General features: G+C 50.9%; 2 protein-coding genes and 1 non-coding gene across 3 annotated transcripts; 1 reads left to right on the top strand and 2 right to left on the bottom strand.

Moving 5' to 3' along the window:
• Positions 1-2,568: 2,568 nt before the first annotated feature.
• NCU07430 (MADS box protein) lies at positions 2,569-5,507 on the bottom strand. The gene is made up of 4 exons (XM_959524.3): positions 5,309-5,507; positions 4,226-4,886; positions 3,954-4,088; positions 2,569-3,896 (listed from the first exon to the last, which is right to left on the bottom strand). The coding sequence occupies exons 2-4, from the start codon at positions 4,478-4,480 to the stop codon at positions 3,612-3,614; spliced, it is 675 nt and encodes a 224-aa protein (XP_964617.1). The 5' UTR covers positions 4,481-4,886; positions 5,309-5,507; the 3' UTR covers positions 2,569-3,611.
• Positions 5,508-11,785: 6,278 nt separating this feature from the next.
• pls-1 (pls1 homolog) lies at positions 11,786-13,957 on the top strand. The gene is made up of 3 exons (XM_959526.2): positions 11,786-12,632; positions 12,704-12,936; positions 12,997-13,957. Exons 1-3 carry the CDS (start codon positions 12,467-12,469, stop codon positions 13,267-13,269), a joined length of 672 nt encoding a protein of 223 aa, XP_964619.1. The 5' UTR covers positions 11,786-12,466; the 3' UTR covers positions 13,270-13,957.
• Positions 13,958-14,644: 687 nt separating this feature from the next.
• On the bottom strand, positions 14,645-14,743 carry NCU15601. Its single transcript, XR_897757.1, has one exon. It is a non-coding gene; the product is annotated as a 5S ribosomal RNA (ribosomal RNA).
• Between the last annotated feature and the right edge of the window lie 623 nt (positions 14,744-15,366).

Raw genomic sequence — 15,366 nt, 5'->3', positions numbered from 1 at the left:
GTTATAACTTGGCTCTATTCGGAGGGGACACTCCTCGCTGGACGAGGGAGTAGACCTCGACAGGACTTACAGATCTTCCTTGGAAGGACATCGTCAAGAAACGGAAATTCAGGTATGAAGGACGCCATGAAGCTTTTGGAAACAAACACCACACTCTTTTGAAAACACAGCTTACTCAACAAGTAGGTACCCATGAAGGGTCAATCAGTCCTTACCTCGCAACCACGGAGCAATAGAGAGAGTCACAGAGACAGAAAAGCAACTCGCGGGCAAGTTGCAAAAAAATCGGTTGATTTATGTATGTAGATCTAGCTAGTTACCTAGTCTACTACTTCTTTAGCACTAGACCTCGCTCCATTTCAGTTCCGTTACCGGAACTGCTAATGGGAAGATGAAGAGGGGGAAAATAGAAGGGAACTCAACCACCATCTATATTTGTCTTTGTGAAACTACAGTACGATGTCTTCATGCTATCATGAATGTATTCATCCACTCCAGCCTCCTCAATTTCATCTTCAAATCCCCCACCTGGCAATGTCTTCAACCCGGGTCGGCCCGCGAAGGACCTTAAAACCGATTTCGAAATCGTAACCCCTGAATGTCCACCACGGCAAACAAACCTCAACACAATTATCCCGCTCGCCTCCTCGAAACGGGGCTGTCTGCTGAGTGAACTGAACAACAGATTCTGGGGAGAAAAGACGAGCGGCGATACAACCTGGCAATGCCGCTTGAGGGTCAACTAGGATAAAGTCTCTAACTTAATGTGAGTGTCACAAGGTAGAGTGAGAGAGGCAAGATGATTCTTTTTTCTCTTCTTCTCTTTTAGCCTTCTCTGTCGTCCCGTTTCCTATTTCCTGCTTTACCTCTTCCGCAACCACTCCACACCAACAACTCTCTCCATCACAATGCAGTAAACAATCTTGCACATCGAGGTATCTGCCCGCCCGCTCATGTATGTACCTTTATTTACCATGCTTGCTTTCTTATACATACCTATGTGCGCATCTGCGTGTCTGTGCATCTGACTGCCTGGGTTTCTATCTGCCTTTGGAATTCCTGACCAATGCTGCTCCTGCCAGCATGTCAAAACATATGAATCGCATGCGCCTCCCTCCCTCGCTGTGTTCCTGTGACCACCAACCGCAAGCTACCTACGCGTATTAATCTGTCAATCTGCTAAGAAGCAAGGAAGCAAGAAAGCATGGAAGTAGGGAAGCATAGAAGCAGAAAATCAAGCAAGCAGGGAAGAAAAGAAAACAGCACACCACTGCTCCTTCCTGCTACTGCTCCTTCCTGCTACACTAAATTACTGTTGGTCAAGTATATGGTGCGTTTATGTTGGCACCCCAGATACTCGACACTCGACACTTGATATGCGACACTCAACCTTCATTCGTTCGTTCGTTCGTTCATTCATTCATATTCATTCGTTCATTCATTCATATTCATTCGTTCATTCATTCATATTCATTCGTTCATTCATTCATATTCATTTGTTCATTCATTCATTCATTCGTTCGTTCGTTCGGCCATTGAGCATGATCGAGTACCTACCGTACGTCGATACAACTAGACCAACATCCATGTTTTTTTTTTCTTTTTCTTTTCTTTGTCATGTCTCTGATGATGTGCAGTTATTGATGATGTGCACCCTTCTTATTTTTTTTGTTCCTTGTTTCGGTTTCGTCCTACTCAGCTGAATATCCATTTCCTGATCCTCGATATTTGGTCAAATGCGTGTGAGTGGGGCTAAGGGGGGGGGGAGGCGAAAACAAAAGTTCCTTCCCCCTCCTCCCCCTCCTCCTCCCCCCCCCCAAAATAAGATATTTCCCAAAGAAGAAAGTAAAAGAATATCGATCGATCGATCGATTGACGAACCGCAAAGCCAAGAAAGAACTTGAACGGAACGTGCGGCAAGAAGGCCTAGCAGAAACGAAGCTTCGACAAGCCAGAAATTGCTGTCGAACTGAAATTCATAGGAGAACATGAAAAAAATACAACGGATGTGGAATTCAACAAACTGGTGTACTATCTTTCTTTTTACCTTACTTTCTCTTCATTTCCTAGAGACGTAGGAACCGATCGAGAAAACCCTTAGCACAAGTGAGATTCAGATTTGATCCGGAAAAAGAAACTTCCGAAAGGATTGGTAGAAACCCAAAGGCCGACACTTCCATTCCTTCCATCCTTCCTGCCTGCCTGCCTGCATTGCGGCAACGGTAATGCGAATGCGGGTAGGGCTGAATTTTTTTTTTTTTTTTCCTGCACTGAGTGATCCACGATCCAACCAAGATTTCCCGCACTCCCGCTTCAACCTTTCCTCCTTTGGTATTTCGAGGTGGAAATCAAACGGTTCTGGGTACTATGCTGGGTAGTGTGTGTATAGTGTAGTGTAGACACTCTCGGAAACGGGTAAAGCTTGGTGGTCTGATCACCGAGCCTTCCCTGTCTTGGACAAATCCATCCGTTTTTTTCTTAGTCAGACTTCGGATGATATGCTGATGGTCTGTCCGGGAATGGATTAGATCACGCAGGCTGGGAGGTGGTCTTTCTTCATTTGACAAGAAAAGATATTGTGGCTTTTGAAATGGGGAACGTTCGCTATATCATACAAGTAAATGGACGGTTAAACCTTTCCTGCGCTGTTTTTTGCCCCGCGAAATCAACCCTCCCCCATATGTGGCCTTGCCCTCTCACCCATACTGTCACCCACCAGACACAGGATACAGGTTCAAAGGATGAAGGCACAAGGGAGAAAACTACCCCTTCTCTCTTCTCTTGGAGCCTGGCAAACGTAGCCAAGAGTCGCCACAAAACACTAGGAGCCGAATCGAACGGGGTGCAGAACAGCAAAAAATGAGGTTGAAGCGGCGGAAGCAGACAGTTTCTTGTCATACTAAAGCCACGCCATACTCGTTCCATGGCAGAGCCAAGGACTAGAACAAAACTGAACAAGTTCGTTGACGCAGTCCGATTCGTAAACGTAGAGCCTTCATGGGTCGTAACTTCGTGCCACGCCCTCCTGACATGAACCTTGTTTTACCAAAGCAAACGTCGAGAACCGCTCCTGGCCAGGAAACGCAGAAAATGCGAGCCGCCAAGTTTACCACCAAGCCGACGCCACCGTCTCATACGCAAATAAGCCTCCCATTTACCCCGTGACATTGCCATTTATACATCACACCGTTACCGATCCCCGCCCCGTTGCGAATGCTCGCATGTACTGCCCTTCACAGGCCCAGATGCTCACTGATGCCCAGGGCAAATCGACCGTTGCTGCCCCCAACACAACAAATCAAGTAGTTTAACCGATTAACCCTGCCACCCACGGACGGCAGAGTTGGGATATAAGAGGGTATGAGATGAATTCCGTGGAACCTGAAACAAGGGGGGAAGGACCGTCAAGAAGTTGTAAAAAAAAAAAAAAAAAAAGAGATGAGAAACAGTATCAAACACCCCAACCGAACGCCAAGCTGGCATAACCCTCGTACGCAACGACGAGGGGCACCCTAACGATGTCGAATCGGGGAAATGACACTTCATGAATGCATTAATGCTGGGTATTATCGCGCAAGCTGAAGTCATGAAAAGAGCCGCCCTGAATATAATTATGCCTGATGACCGGCATGCTGCTGCAGACCAGGCTGAGGCATGTATTGGCCACCTCTTTGTTGTTGTACGTAGTTTGTATACGCCAATGCTTGCGCTTGCTGGGCATCCATTGCGCCGACAGCGGGCATGTAGTTGGGAGGCATGTGTCCTTGGGGCGGCATGCCAGGTCGGCCTTGCTGGGGAGGCAGGTGGGCGCTCGAGGGCTCTTCGGGCGAGTCAACCGCATTAGAGTCGTCCACGCCATTCTCGGCAGACGCGGGCTCGGGGGCGTTTAGGCATGCCTAGAGAGAAGAGGTTAGAAAAGTTCAATGCAAACCAAGGCGCCATTTAGCCCATACCTGAATCAAGTTCTTTCCCTCGGCCTTGGTTACGAGAGGCTGCAACTTGGGAGTTGTGAAGGTGTAGACCAGGCCAGTTTCGGAAACAACGAGTAGCAGTACTTGGGTTCCTGTCAATACGGAAAGCTCGTAGGCCTAAAGCAGCAAGAACAAGGTTAGTGACATGTTGCTTGGGGCACACAGAATACACGGACAATGGACCACCGGCGCCAGCACGCATGTCCAGATTTGTCGTCGTCATGACAGCTTGTTTTTCTGAGCCTGAAACGTACCTTCTTCATGATACCAGCCTTGCGCTTGGAAAAGGTAATGTGGCGACGCGACTTGTCGCTGATGAACTTGATTTCGATTTTGCGGCGCTCGCGGCCGCCCTTGTCATCGTCATCATCATCGTCATCGGCCGTGGCCGGGCGGGCGCGCTTGACACCGCGGGGTTCGTTGTTGTTGACATTGCCATTGCCCACGGCATGCGCGTCGTCCAGCTCGGTGGGCGAGGTCTGTTCGTGCTGATCGGTGATGTCGGCCATTTTGGGATGTGAGGTTCCAGGTACCACGAAGATGCTGAAAAAGGTAGAATTGGTGGAGATGCTGTTTTGAGCGTTGTGCCGATGGCCTAGGCTTGATCTGGAGTGTGCGGAGAGGCTGCCTTTTGTCGCGGAAACCTGGTTGGGCGCTGCACTGTATCGAGTCTGTGTGTGCCGACGGCGGAAGGAAGCGAGGAATCACGTTTTTAATTTTTATTTGCTTTGTTTGACTCTTTTCTCTTGAGCCTGGGGGGGTAGGTAGGTTGCTGGGGGTGGACGGTCCAGGTATGTAAAAGTAGAGGTATGTAGAGTATGTATGTATGTAATCCGTACGGCGGGGCGTGTGTGCACTGGGGGGTGACTGATTGGTGGGTAGGCGGGCAGACAAGGGCCTCCGCTGATAATCAACCTGCAGTGGGAAAGAGGTGGGTGAGCGACAGTGCGAGACACACAGTAGGCTAGTTGAAGTGAGTCTTGGCCTGGGATCCAATGGTGAAGCTCGAGGCTGGGCACCCTGACCGAGCTGGAAGCTTTGTGCAGTAGTGAGGTGTTACTCCAGCTGTTGGAGGGTACTTGATTGACCGTGGGTATTCGGTATAAGGCTCGGTGGGAAGGGACGGGCGGATGTGCGACTGCCTGGGCTGGACTGGAGCCGGCCGGGGATTAAAGAAACAGGACGGACTTGTGATGTGGATGGGGCGTGGATATCGGAGTGGAAGGTGAGGCACCTCAGGGAGAACTAAGTGGAAGCTCTCAAACCGAGGAAGTGGAAAGCGGCTGAAAAAGAGAAGGCAGATTGTTGCTGCGTGTGTATGTAGGCAGGTACCGTACCTGTCAAATTGCAGTGTAATTGCACGTTTTGGGTGGTTTTGGGTTTCCTTCTGCCCCTGTTGAGGAAGCGGAGCAGATGTCAGTCAGTCGGTTGCAGCTTGACAATCTTGCCTGGAAAGGGCTTGGGCGACTGCGGAGTGATTGAAAAGAGGATAGCGAAACCTGGTGCCACCGTCCACTTTCACCACAGCACAGGCGCTACGGGCCACGGTTGAAAAAAAAAGACAAAACAAAAGGGAATGAGATGACAAGGAAGGAGGGAAGAGGGAGGGAGCGAGGAAAGCGATTAGTACTGACAGTCAACGGTCGTATCTGTGGATTCCTTCAAACTGAATTTGATCTGTTCTTCTTCTGCACTTGCATACACTGCACTGCAAGGTCGAAGGAGGTTGGTTTAGTTGCTTGGGGCTTCAAGAAAGAAGTTTCCATGTCCGAGAGAGGAAAGGTGCGAGTTGCTCGAAAAGGTGGGAGCGGTAGGGTATTAGGTACCTGGTTCACGCACGTGCCAGCATAAGGCCAAGGTACTTGGCCTGTACCTGTCCTCGCACGGACCTTTACTCGACGATGGAGCCATGGAATTCCGACTTGACTTGAACGGGGATTGCCTGGTAAAGAAGGCTCCATTCTTTGGAGCACCACCACTCACTGGCAAGCGCTCCATTAGCAAACTGGAACAAAATGCCCACTGCGATGGATGGAAGAGAATGAAGCACAAACTACACTGCAACTGACACTGGAGCTGCACAGATAGACTGAGAATAGATCAAGTGGAAAGCTGTGTTTGTTGTTGGCTTGCTGTTCCCGGCCAACATCCACCACCACAACCCATCCACCACCTTCAAACGCCGGCAGACTTCCCCTTTTCATTACATATGCTAGGCCCCATTCCTATCTCACCTTTTCCACACGGGCATGCAGCCCACTCACCCTCGACGGGAATCCTCGATAATCCCGTCCATCACCTGCCCTGTGCCCCTCACCGAACTTGTGATGACCAGGATAAGGTAATTTGCCTACCTAGAACCTAGGACCTACGCAGTACAATAGTGGCTGCAGAAATAACTAGACACGTACTGTCGCGTTCCGAGGCGCACGAAACAAGAGTCTGTACTTTGCAGTGGTGAAACCAATGTTAGGGGACATTGACATATGTAGAAGAAGAGGTGGAGGAGGAGACCCATCATCATAGCGGCGCTGAGGGAGGAGATAGATTATTACAGACCGGTTTTGTTTTGGTCCTTGTACCTTCTCTCTCACCCAGCAGCAAAGGCATGTATGTATGTTCGTGGTATCATGAGAAGTGGCATTGAAGGTCCCCTTGTCCGTGTCTCTGGAATGAATGCCCTGCCGTGCTTACCTCTACCTGCGGGTTGCGCTATCGGTAGTATGGCGTGGGTCAAGACCGAACATGGAGGAGGTGTTTGTACGAATCGAATGAGACTCCTCCAACGGCGCCGCCCCGCTTCAACCGCCGTTCCCCTGAGCATCGGAACGGAGGCCCTGTTCGTGCTTCGTGCAGCCAGAGCCAGAAAGGTTAGTTTCCGAAAGCTTCCCCCAGCACGCACACAAGGCACAAGTTCGAGGTTGAAAGGTCCCTTTTTTTCTCGGCGATTATGGCTCTGTCGACCGGCGGCGCGGCCATGTTCTCAAGTCCACTGTGTTGCTTTCTTGGGAATTTCTTAGCTTGTCTTTGGGGTCCAGGAGCCAGGGTTTCGTCAGCAGGGGCAACGTCGAGGGCCGGGCGGTCGGTGCTCTGTTCCTGTTACTAGTAGTGACCTGCCCACTTACGCGTCTCACGCACAGTGCATACCAGATGAAGACCGACTGTGACCGAGTTGCTGTTTGAGATCCGGGTTTGGAGCGGACGGAAGATGCTGGGTGGGCGGTGCAGTAACGGCTGGACTTGTTGATATTTCCGAGCCTTTTACGGGCAATTTTGCTGCTTCCCGAGTGATCAGCCTCCAAAGCGGCGGATGTTTAATTTTATCAGCCCCAGCCTCCGTCTTGTCTCTCTTGAAGCTCGTAGCGGGGAAAATCATACAGGGTATCGAAAGGAAAGACCACGAAACGCTCAGTGCCTTTCATGGTCTTGGTTCCGTAGGGCAACCGGGCAACTCGGCTGCTAAAAACGCTTCGCACGTACTACATACTATGTACAGGGCATGCCGCTCCAAAGAGCGATTGGCGTATTGTACCCGGACGGACAACGGCGGCGGCGGCGGCGGCGGGGGTAGCCGGTCAACGGACTCGCTTGATTTTCTGTTGTATTTCTTTTTTTCCTCACCAGCCTCATTGTTCTACACTACTTTTCATTTTCGAAGGCTGAGACATAAACCCGTTGTGCGCGGATCACTCGAATAGTGGAAAACGAAATGACAGGAGTCTGAGAACAATGAGAAGCGAGAGTCAACAGTGCTTTCGCGTAAGGCATCCGGCAGGACACTTGCATCTGGAATAGCAATCTCAATGGTCTGCAGAGTTCGCCGATAGCCCAGCCCAGATTGCAGCCAGCCCATCTCTTCTTCGCAATGCTTCCCAGACTTGCCCAGGACCTGGGTGGGATAGGCCAGCCCACACCACCTCCAAGGGTTCTCAAAGGGCCCCGAACCACATAGGGGTCCGTGACGTCCAATGAGTTTGTTGCCGAGTGTGGTTCGACAGATACCTGCCCTTTTGCTTTTCTTCTTCTTTTTTCTTTCTTTTTCGTCTTTATTTGGAAAACATATACAGTTCGACGTCGAAACAGAGACATCAAACTATCGAACCAGATGAATGATGCATGTGTGGGGAGGTCACCGGTCTGGTGGTGGTGTTCGTCAAGATCTGTTAGTTACCCGCTGTCAGTGCCTTTGTGAAGGGTGTAGAATTATTCCACGATCTCGATTGGATTGTCGATACCCCGTACTTGCGCATGCTCCCTAAAGATTATCCCGCCTGCGATATGTCGTTCTGCAGCCCTTTGCTACCGTCAACTTGAAAGACGTGCAAGTCCCTTATTTTCCGAGGCAGAGGCAGAAAGACAAGATGGGAACCTTGCCTATCATGGACAGCCGTAGAACGATTTCAGTAGCACTGGACGTTTCCGTCCGCCCGCTTTGGTTTGACTCTTCCAATCTCTCGGAACGACTATCATGATCCACGAAACGCCTCGGTATGCAGCATCCTCAACGCTCGGACAATTCATGTACGTACATAGAACGTCCATTTGAGACAGTAGTAAAAGCAGTGCGGGTCCCGTCACCGTACCGGCCAGCGGCGTACCTTGATGATCAGACATGGTACCTGTTGTATAGTATGCAGGTGTTATTCTGCTATCTCGAAGCCATCCTACGCAAAGAGAACACCATGCTACCTTTACCCGTGCCATTGATGGGGCCGGCTAGGCACGGGGCCAGGGGAATTCCAGGGGAGTTTTGCTTGTCTGGGTTGGCGAGAGCGAGCGAGCGAGAGAGTAATCGGCCCCCCGAGAAACTTTTATGGAGAGGCTAGGTAGCAAATGGGTGAAAATTCATGATTGTGTCAGTCCGGAATGACGCCTCCCCCCAATTGCGAGAGATAGGGGGACGCGGAGGGATGGATGGGCTGGAAGAGCTGGGTAGGTTTGTGTGTGTTGCTGGGCCGGCCGTCTGCCGGTGGAGCTTGCCCACGAACTGCGCTGGACTTTTGTTTCCACTGTGCCGCTCTGCTTCGTTCTGTTGTTGCCCACTGGTGCCCCACCCCCTGGGACGACCGGGGCGAGAGGCTCGCGCGCACAGTGGTCGAAGATTGGAGAAGTCCCAGGCATGGTGCCTGCAAGGATGGGAGAAGCGGGGGGGTGCGCGATAGCGCGTGATTGCGTGTGAGGAGGATTTGTGGGTTCCGACGACAGTGGGAGGGAGAAGAACTGGGGTCGACAATGTAACCTCACCCTTGGACCTACCTGACTGGAGCCATGGTGCCTCCTAAGCTGAGAGAGTTTGCCCTGACAAGCTTTTGAGCAAGCAATATTTGGGGCCGTGTTGGGATGAGTTGTGGAGAGGCTCCAAGGTATGCAGAGTTTAATGAGAGGATGAAATGATGGATAGGCGGGATTCGGCTGTGTGCCATGGCCAATAATCGATTTCGCGGGCAAGCTTGACAAGTTCCTCGGATAGGAAAGGTGTGGGATGGCATGCAGCAGTACCACTATGCTAGGCTGAAGGATGGGACGAGGGATGAGGTGCCCGGAAAGTAACGGCAGTTCAGGAACAGGCAACTGACAGACGGCAGAGTGCGAAGATGGAAAAGTGGACGATGCCATCATCACGGCAGACTTCAGTTCCTTCCGATGCCCGTCCCATTGTCAAATCATGAACTTTACATTCAGTACCTCTAAGGAATTAGGTTGAATCAGAGGAATGAATCGGTGGCACTTGCACGAGACAAGACACAGCTGCAAGCGATGAAGGACTGGACAATGAAAAGTGCGGAGGAAAGTGGTCGAAAACGGGCAAGTGGGTTGCTGAAAACAGGAAATGAGCAGCAGCTTCTTCTTACGGAATGACGGCCACTTTTGATTGGCTAGCGGGTCAAAGCCACGGCCTGGAACCGAGTGGGGCCCCCCTTGTCTCCGCGTCGAGGTGGGCAACCTTCAGGCAATTGAATCGAGTTTTTCCAGGCAGGCAGGCAGGCAGGCACGGGTCAGGTACACTTTTTGTCACTTGTCCTGATCGGACAGACTTGCCCCGTCTCGTCCTCTCTTGCCAGGCGCCAGTCTCCCAATGCCCGGAAGGATGGAATGCCTTACCATAGTAGGTTGCTGACCAGACTCTACCCGCGCCGCTATGAAGCCATTGTGACAACCGACGCCATCGGACGGGCGCCGGCAGCAGCAGCACAACAGATTTCCCCTTTGGGTCAAATCGCAGGCTTCACAAATTCACAGCCAGTGTGCCACCATCACAAGCCCAGGTGGTGAGAATGCCGGCAAAAAAAAAACACAATGACCGAGGTGTCTGGGGATACTCCGCAAAGCTGATGGAATAGCCGAGTCAATAGTGTACATAGTGTACACAACACACATGATGACTTTTGCTTCAAAGCTGCTTACACGCTTCCCTCATATTCCACTTGGTTGCTAGGGACTGACTGGAGACCGGGCGCGCTAACAAATGAACGAAACCCGATCATTCGACCGGACGTTGATGGCCCGCGTCGATGCAGCACCCAGCACCGAACAAGTTGCATCGGACGGGAGTCTTTTGCCGATGACTTTGACCCACTGAAGGCCGATGCGAGTCGATTCTTTGGCCTTTGAAGCTGAAAGTTGGCGGTCAAGTATCTCCAGCAAATCAACAAGATGGGTGTTCTACACCTGTCTTGATGGCTACATATTGCTGACTGTTTGTTACCTGGTCCCCTACAAGTCACGCCTGCCAGAGCCTCGTGAGCAGAACAAAAACCCACACACAACAAGACATCAACTGGAGTCGTCGATCCAGCTCGCAGTTGTTCTGAGTACAGCCAATGTAAAATCCGACGTGTCCGGTTGCTGATCTTTGAACGCGGCACAGAATCAAAGAAAAGCCCCGTCATGTCTTGCGGCTGCGGCGTTCGGAGGGTTATCGCAATGACTCTGCGCCAATCAGCGCAACCACTTGAAGCCAGTCTCAACTGAGGACGAGAAGCATGGCGGACAAAGTCAGAGAGCAACCCGTACCGAGATCCAAAGACATGGTGAGATGCCAACCGGTCAGAGCTAAGGCTGGTGGTGATATGCCATCTACTCGGAGCTCGAGTCAAGAGTCTTTCTAGTGAGAGCGGTGTTGTCGCGGCGGTGCAGTTTCCGTGTAACTGTGACCCTTGGGTCCCAAGGAGTACAATCCAGAGTACGGATCGTAGCGGTATCTCGCCCAGCTGCTACACAGCAAGGTCGGCGGTAGTTATGTGTGTGTGTGTGTGTCTTCGCATGAATGACGCTGTTGTCGAGACCGTCGCCACCAAATGTCTAAGTGCAACCTGCAACACAGAGAAAGCTGGCGGTCAGTCAAGCTCGGGTTTTCAGGTCTGTGCACTTGAGCGTCTGCGTTTGGCGGCGTTTCGAACAGGGCGAAGAGTTTGTAAAAGTGTCGACAATGAATGGTAAAAGAACAAAAAAAAAAAGAAGAGAGATGGACCTTCAGAGGTTTTGGAAAAAGATGAAGCAAGCCTCCTGTTTGAGGTTTTGATATGTTGACCTTCTTGTCGTTCGATTTCTGATGGTCCACCAGTCCCGTCCCCAGATTGGTTGGTGACATTCGTTCTCGTCCAGATTTGTCGCCCTCGGCATCGTCTCTAAGCCTCTTTTCAGAGGCAGCACAGGGCGCGTAGAGGCACGTGTCTTAACAAAAACCCCTGATTTCGTGGGCTTTGGGACGAGTCCCCTAACCGCCGCCAGTCTTGGCAACGACCGTTCAACCGCCCAGGCCCCTGTGAACGCCTGTCACGCAACGACATCTGAAACGACTCATGTCAGGAACAGGCAACTCTCCTACAAACATCTCGGTCTGAAGCATCCGATGCGAGTCGCGCAATGGTAGTGCTGCCCTGTCTTTTCATCTCCGTGCAGTAACATCGTCCCCTCGTCTCTGTTTCCTGAAGCCATCGCCAAGTGGGATGCCCCCCGTCATGTGGCCAGTCTTCGCCCGTGTCTGGACTCTGGAACGTCTCTACTCTCGCTCCTTGTCTTCTTGATCGTATCGGCTTTTTGCCCTGGCTGGTCGGCTGTGCCCAGTTCGAATTGCTTGTTCCGTGCCCTTCTCCGAATCTTCCATTACTTGTCGTCTCGGCGGGTTGCTATGTAGTCCGACCTCTCCTTTCGATGTCATGATCGGGTAAACACCAAAAGAATATACCATTTTCAGTTCACCATTCGCTTCCTTTTGCCTCTTGGCACCCTCTTTTATCCGCGATTGGAATTGCAGGTCGATTTCATCGGTATCTTTCGCTCCTTAATACTCCGTACAGTCTCTCACCACTACGAAGACGCCGGTCGTCCATTTCCATATTGAAAACCACAAGAAAACAAACACTCTGTCGAGCCCGTAGACGAACATCATCTCGGACTGAGTCAAAGGGGGCAGCCGAGTCTTTCAAGTCGAGGCTGCTCATCAACAACAACAACAACAACAAACACACGAGACAACATATACAAGAAATACAATGAGTAAAGTGCTTCTGGCCTATGTGGTCGCCGATGGCCTCTTCCTTCTGATGGGCATCTTCATGATCGCCTTCTCCGTCATTGTTCAGAACATCCAGTTTGAGGTCCCTACAGAAGGACAACAAGCAGCAAGGAATCTTTTGTACCAGAGGTTTCCTCTCACAGGTGGGTGACTGGAAGTCGACACGTTGCTTGACCTCTGGTTCACATCGCTGACGGAACAAACCCTGATATAGCCGGTATCGTGAATGCCGTCTTCATCTTCGTCACATTCCTCTTCACCATTCCCGGTATCATTACCCCCGCACGGGGATGGCTCAAGCTGGGCGGTTGGATGACCACCGTCTGCGGTATCTTCAGCCTCATCATCGGTCTCTACCTCTGGATCATGACCCTCAAGACCAAGGCGGATTTTGCTCCCTTTTATTTCAGCCAGCCTCCTGAGATTCAGGAGCTAATGCAGTCAGCTGTATGTCGTCCATCCGATCTTCCTACCTGTAGCTGCATTTATGCTAACAAGAACTCTCAGTTCAAATGCTGCGGCTACTTCAATAGCACCTCCCCCGCCTTCATCACCGACGACATCTGCTCCAGCCCAGCTGCCGCCGCGCTCATGCGCCCATGTGCGACCCCCATCACCTCCTTCGCCAACGTCCTGATCGACAACATTTTTACTGCGGTCTTCGGCATGGTTGGTATTGACGTTGTCCTTGTCATGGCGACCGCCTGTCTGCTGAAGGAGCGCAAGGAGAGGGAGCGCTTCCGTCACATCGACGAGAAGAGTGGTGCTATTGGATTCTAAAGAGGGTTACGCAAGCGAGGAAACGACGACATATGAATAACAGCATACACGAATTTGCCCCTGCGAGCGCAACGATGCTGGCTTGTTGACCCCTCTTATGATGACGGACAGGAGGAAGAGCCATGGATAAGGAAGAAATCCTGACCGAGGAACTGGGAAAAGAAGAGCCCTGGGCGGACCACACTGGAGGGAACGAACCAAACAGACTCGCAGGACGAGAGGCCGTGAGTGGAAAGGGCGGCGGGCGGTCCAAACAAAACATCATTCATTACCACATCCAAAGCCAGTGACGCCTCGGACGCACACGACATACTTTCTCGGCTGGCTGTTGGAGGTCATCTACTTGGCGGGAGGTCTGAACAAATTGGGATACAGTACCACGGCTGGATGGCGAAAACGAGGGACATCTATCAACCTACCCCTACCTATAAACACCACTTCATGCTCGCTTCTCAAATTCCACCGATAGACAAATGATACCCATAAACCCATCAAGAACATCCATTGACTCTCTCCCTCACTCATTTACCGACTGACAAGACTACAGTCAAGAATTGACATTTGCATCACTCCACCACTACGTGTTCGTCAATGTCATCCGTGTTGTATACTCGTTCCGCAGGTTTGGAGTTTACATTGAATCAGGTCCCATTTGAATATTCGCATAGGTGTTTAGTTTGTTTCGGTATTCTAGCCAGTGCTGTTAGCTGAGCTGACTGCCATGACATGGACTCCTATGCTCTTGCCTCGTTTGATCGTTCGAGGTTTTCGCCTGTCCCTCATGAACCGGAATCGTAGACTTGGTTTTCGGGTAATCGATACCCACCAGACGTCCGGTTGGACTTGTGGTGTCTGGTCTCGTCGTATCTCTACGATTTGCGTGGTCCGTACCCCTAGATAAAAGAAGAAGATGAATACAAGAAAAAAAGAGAGAAAATAAAAGAAAGAAAAAAGGGTTGCCCGAACGTGCCCGAGGACAGATTCGAACGCCGTTGCTTCTAGATAAGAGGGCAGTTACGGACTGAAGTGGCGCGCTTCACCTCTGCCGACTACGCTGTCTTACCCACGGCCATGTGATGATTGTACCTTCCATACACAGACCCTAAGTACTAGGCAGCTAGGTACATCTATTAGACTTGGTTTTGGCGTATTGTTCGCACTCTTTCTCTCTCCATGTCGATTTTGAATAACACGCTTCCTCAACGCGCCTCCTCGTTGGTAACGACAAAGGAAGCGAAGAATCAACCTCAAGCAATGCGGGTTGAATAGATAAATCAAGTGCTCCTTCCATACTGAACAAGCTTCCTCAGCCTGCCTTCCAGGGTAGAAAAAGGAAGAACCATCACTCATGAAAAAAGGAAAGATGGAAAAAAAGACATACAACACCAGGTTATTCGCCGGTCGTCACCGATCCGACTACTAGTCTGGCAGGCACCGGCTTATCTAGGGGAGAGCGGACGGGATCCCGAGTTTTTGCCCTGGTGCCTATGGTCGTATGTATGTGAAATGTTCTTCAGGGCTACCGGTCGTGGGAAAAGGGAGTGGTGAGGTAGGTTATATACCTGAGGTGTCCACCTCCGTTACACGTGTATCGACAAGAAGAACAAACGTTTGCCAGACATCAGGGAAGAGAAGCACAACACAGGGAGATTTTGAAATAGCTTCTTGCTAATGATTACTTGGATATGTTGAGGGATTACCGCGTGCCCGCCCGCACTCATCCATCAGTCCTGGCCTTGGATGTATGATGACGGAAAATGTCTGTAGGCGGACATGCTGATGCATAGAATGGTTATTCTTGGCCCCTCTCCAGACTTTAACTGCATGATTAGGTAGAATGGAGGCTCATACTTGCAACATGCATCCAGAAGCGTTGATGTACAAGATAGAGAAAAGCTAGATGATGTGGATATTATCGGCTGCAGATTTACCTGCATCCTCTCCCAGTTGTTGCGGAGTTACTGTTTTCGAGACGTCCTGGCCACCTACTTGATTCCAGGACACCAAACTGGATTTCCTACGCCAACCTCCGCATGAGGAAGGGCCATCTTGACCCTGAACATCATCACAAGCACCATCCGTTTGCTTCGAGCCGTT

Source organism: Neurospora crassa, linkage group I (assembly GCF_000182925.2).
Source record: "Neurospora crassa OR74A linkage group I, whole genome shotgun sequence".
NCBI classification, from domain to species: domain Eukaryota; kingdom Fungi; phylum Ascomycota; class Sordariomycetes; order Sordariales; family Sordariaceae; genus Neurospora; species Neurospora crassa.
The sequence above is the reverse complement of the archived record's forward strand: the minus strand, read 5'-3'. Positions and strand labels throughout refer to the sequence as shown.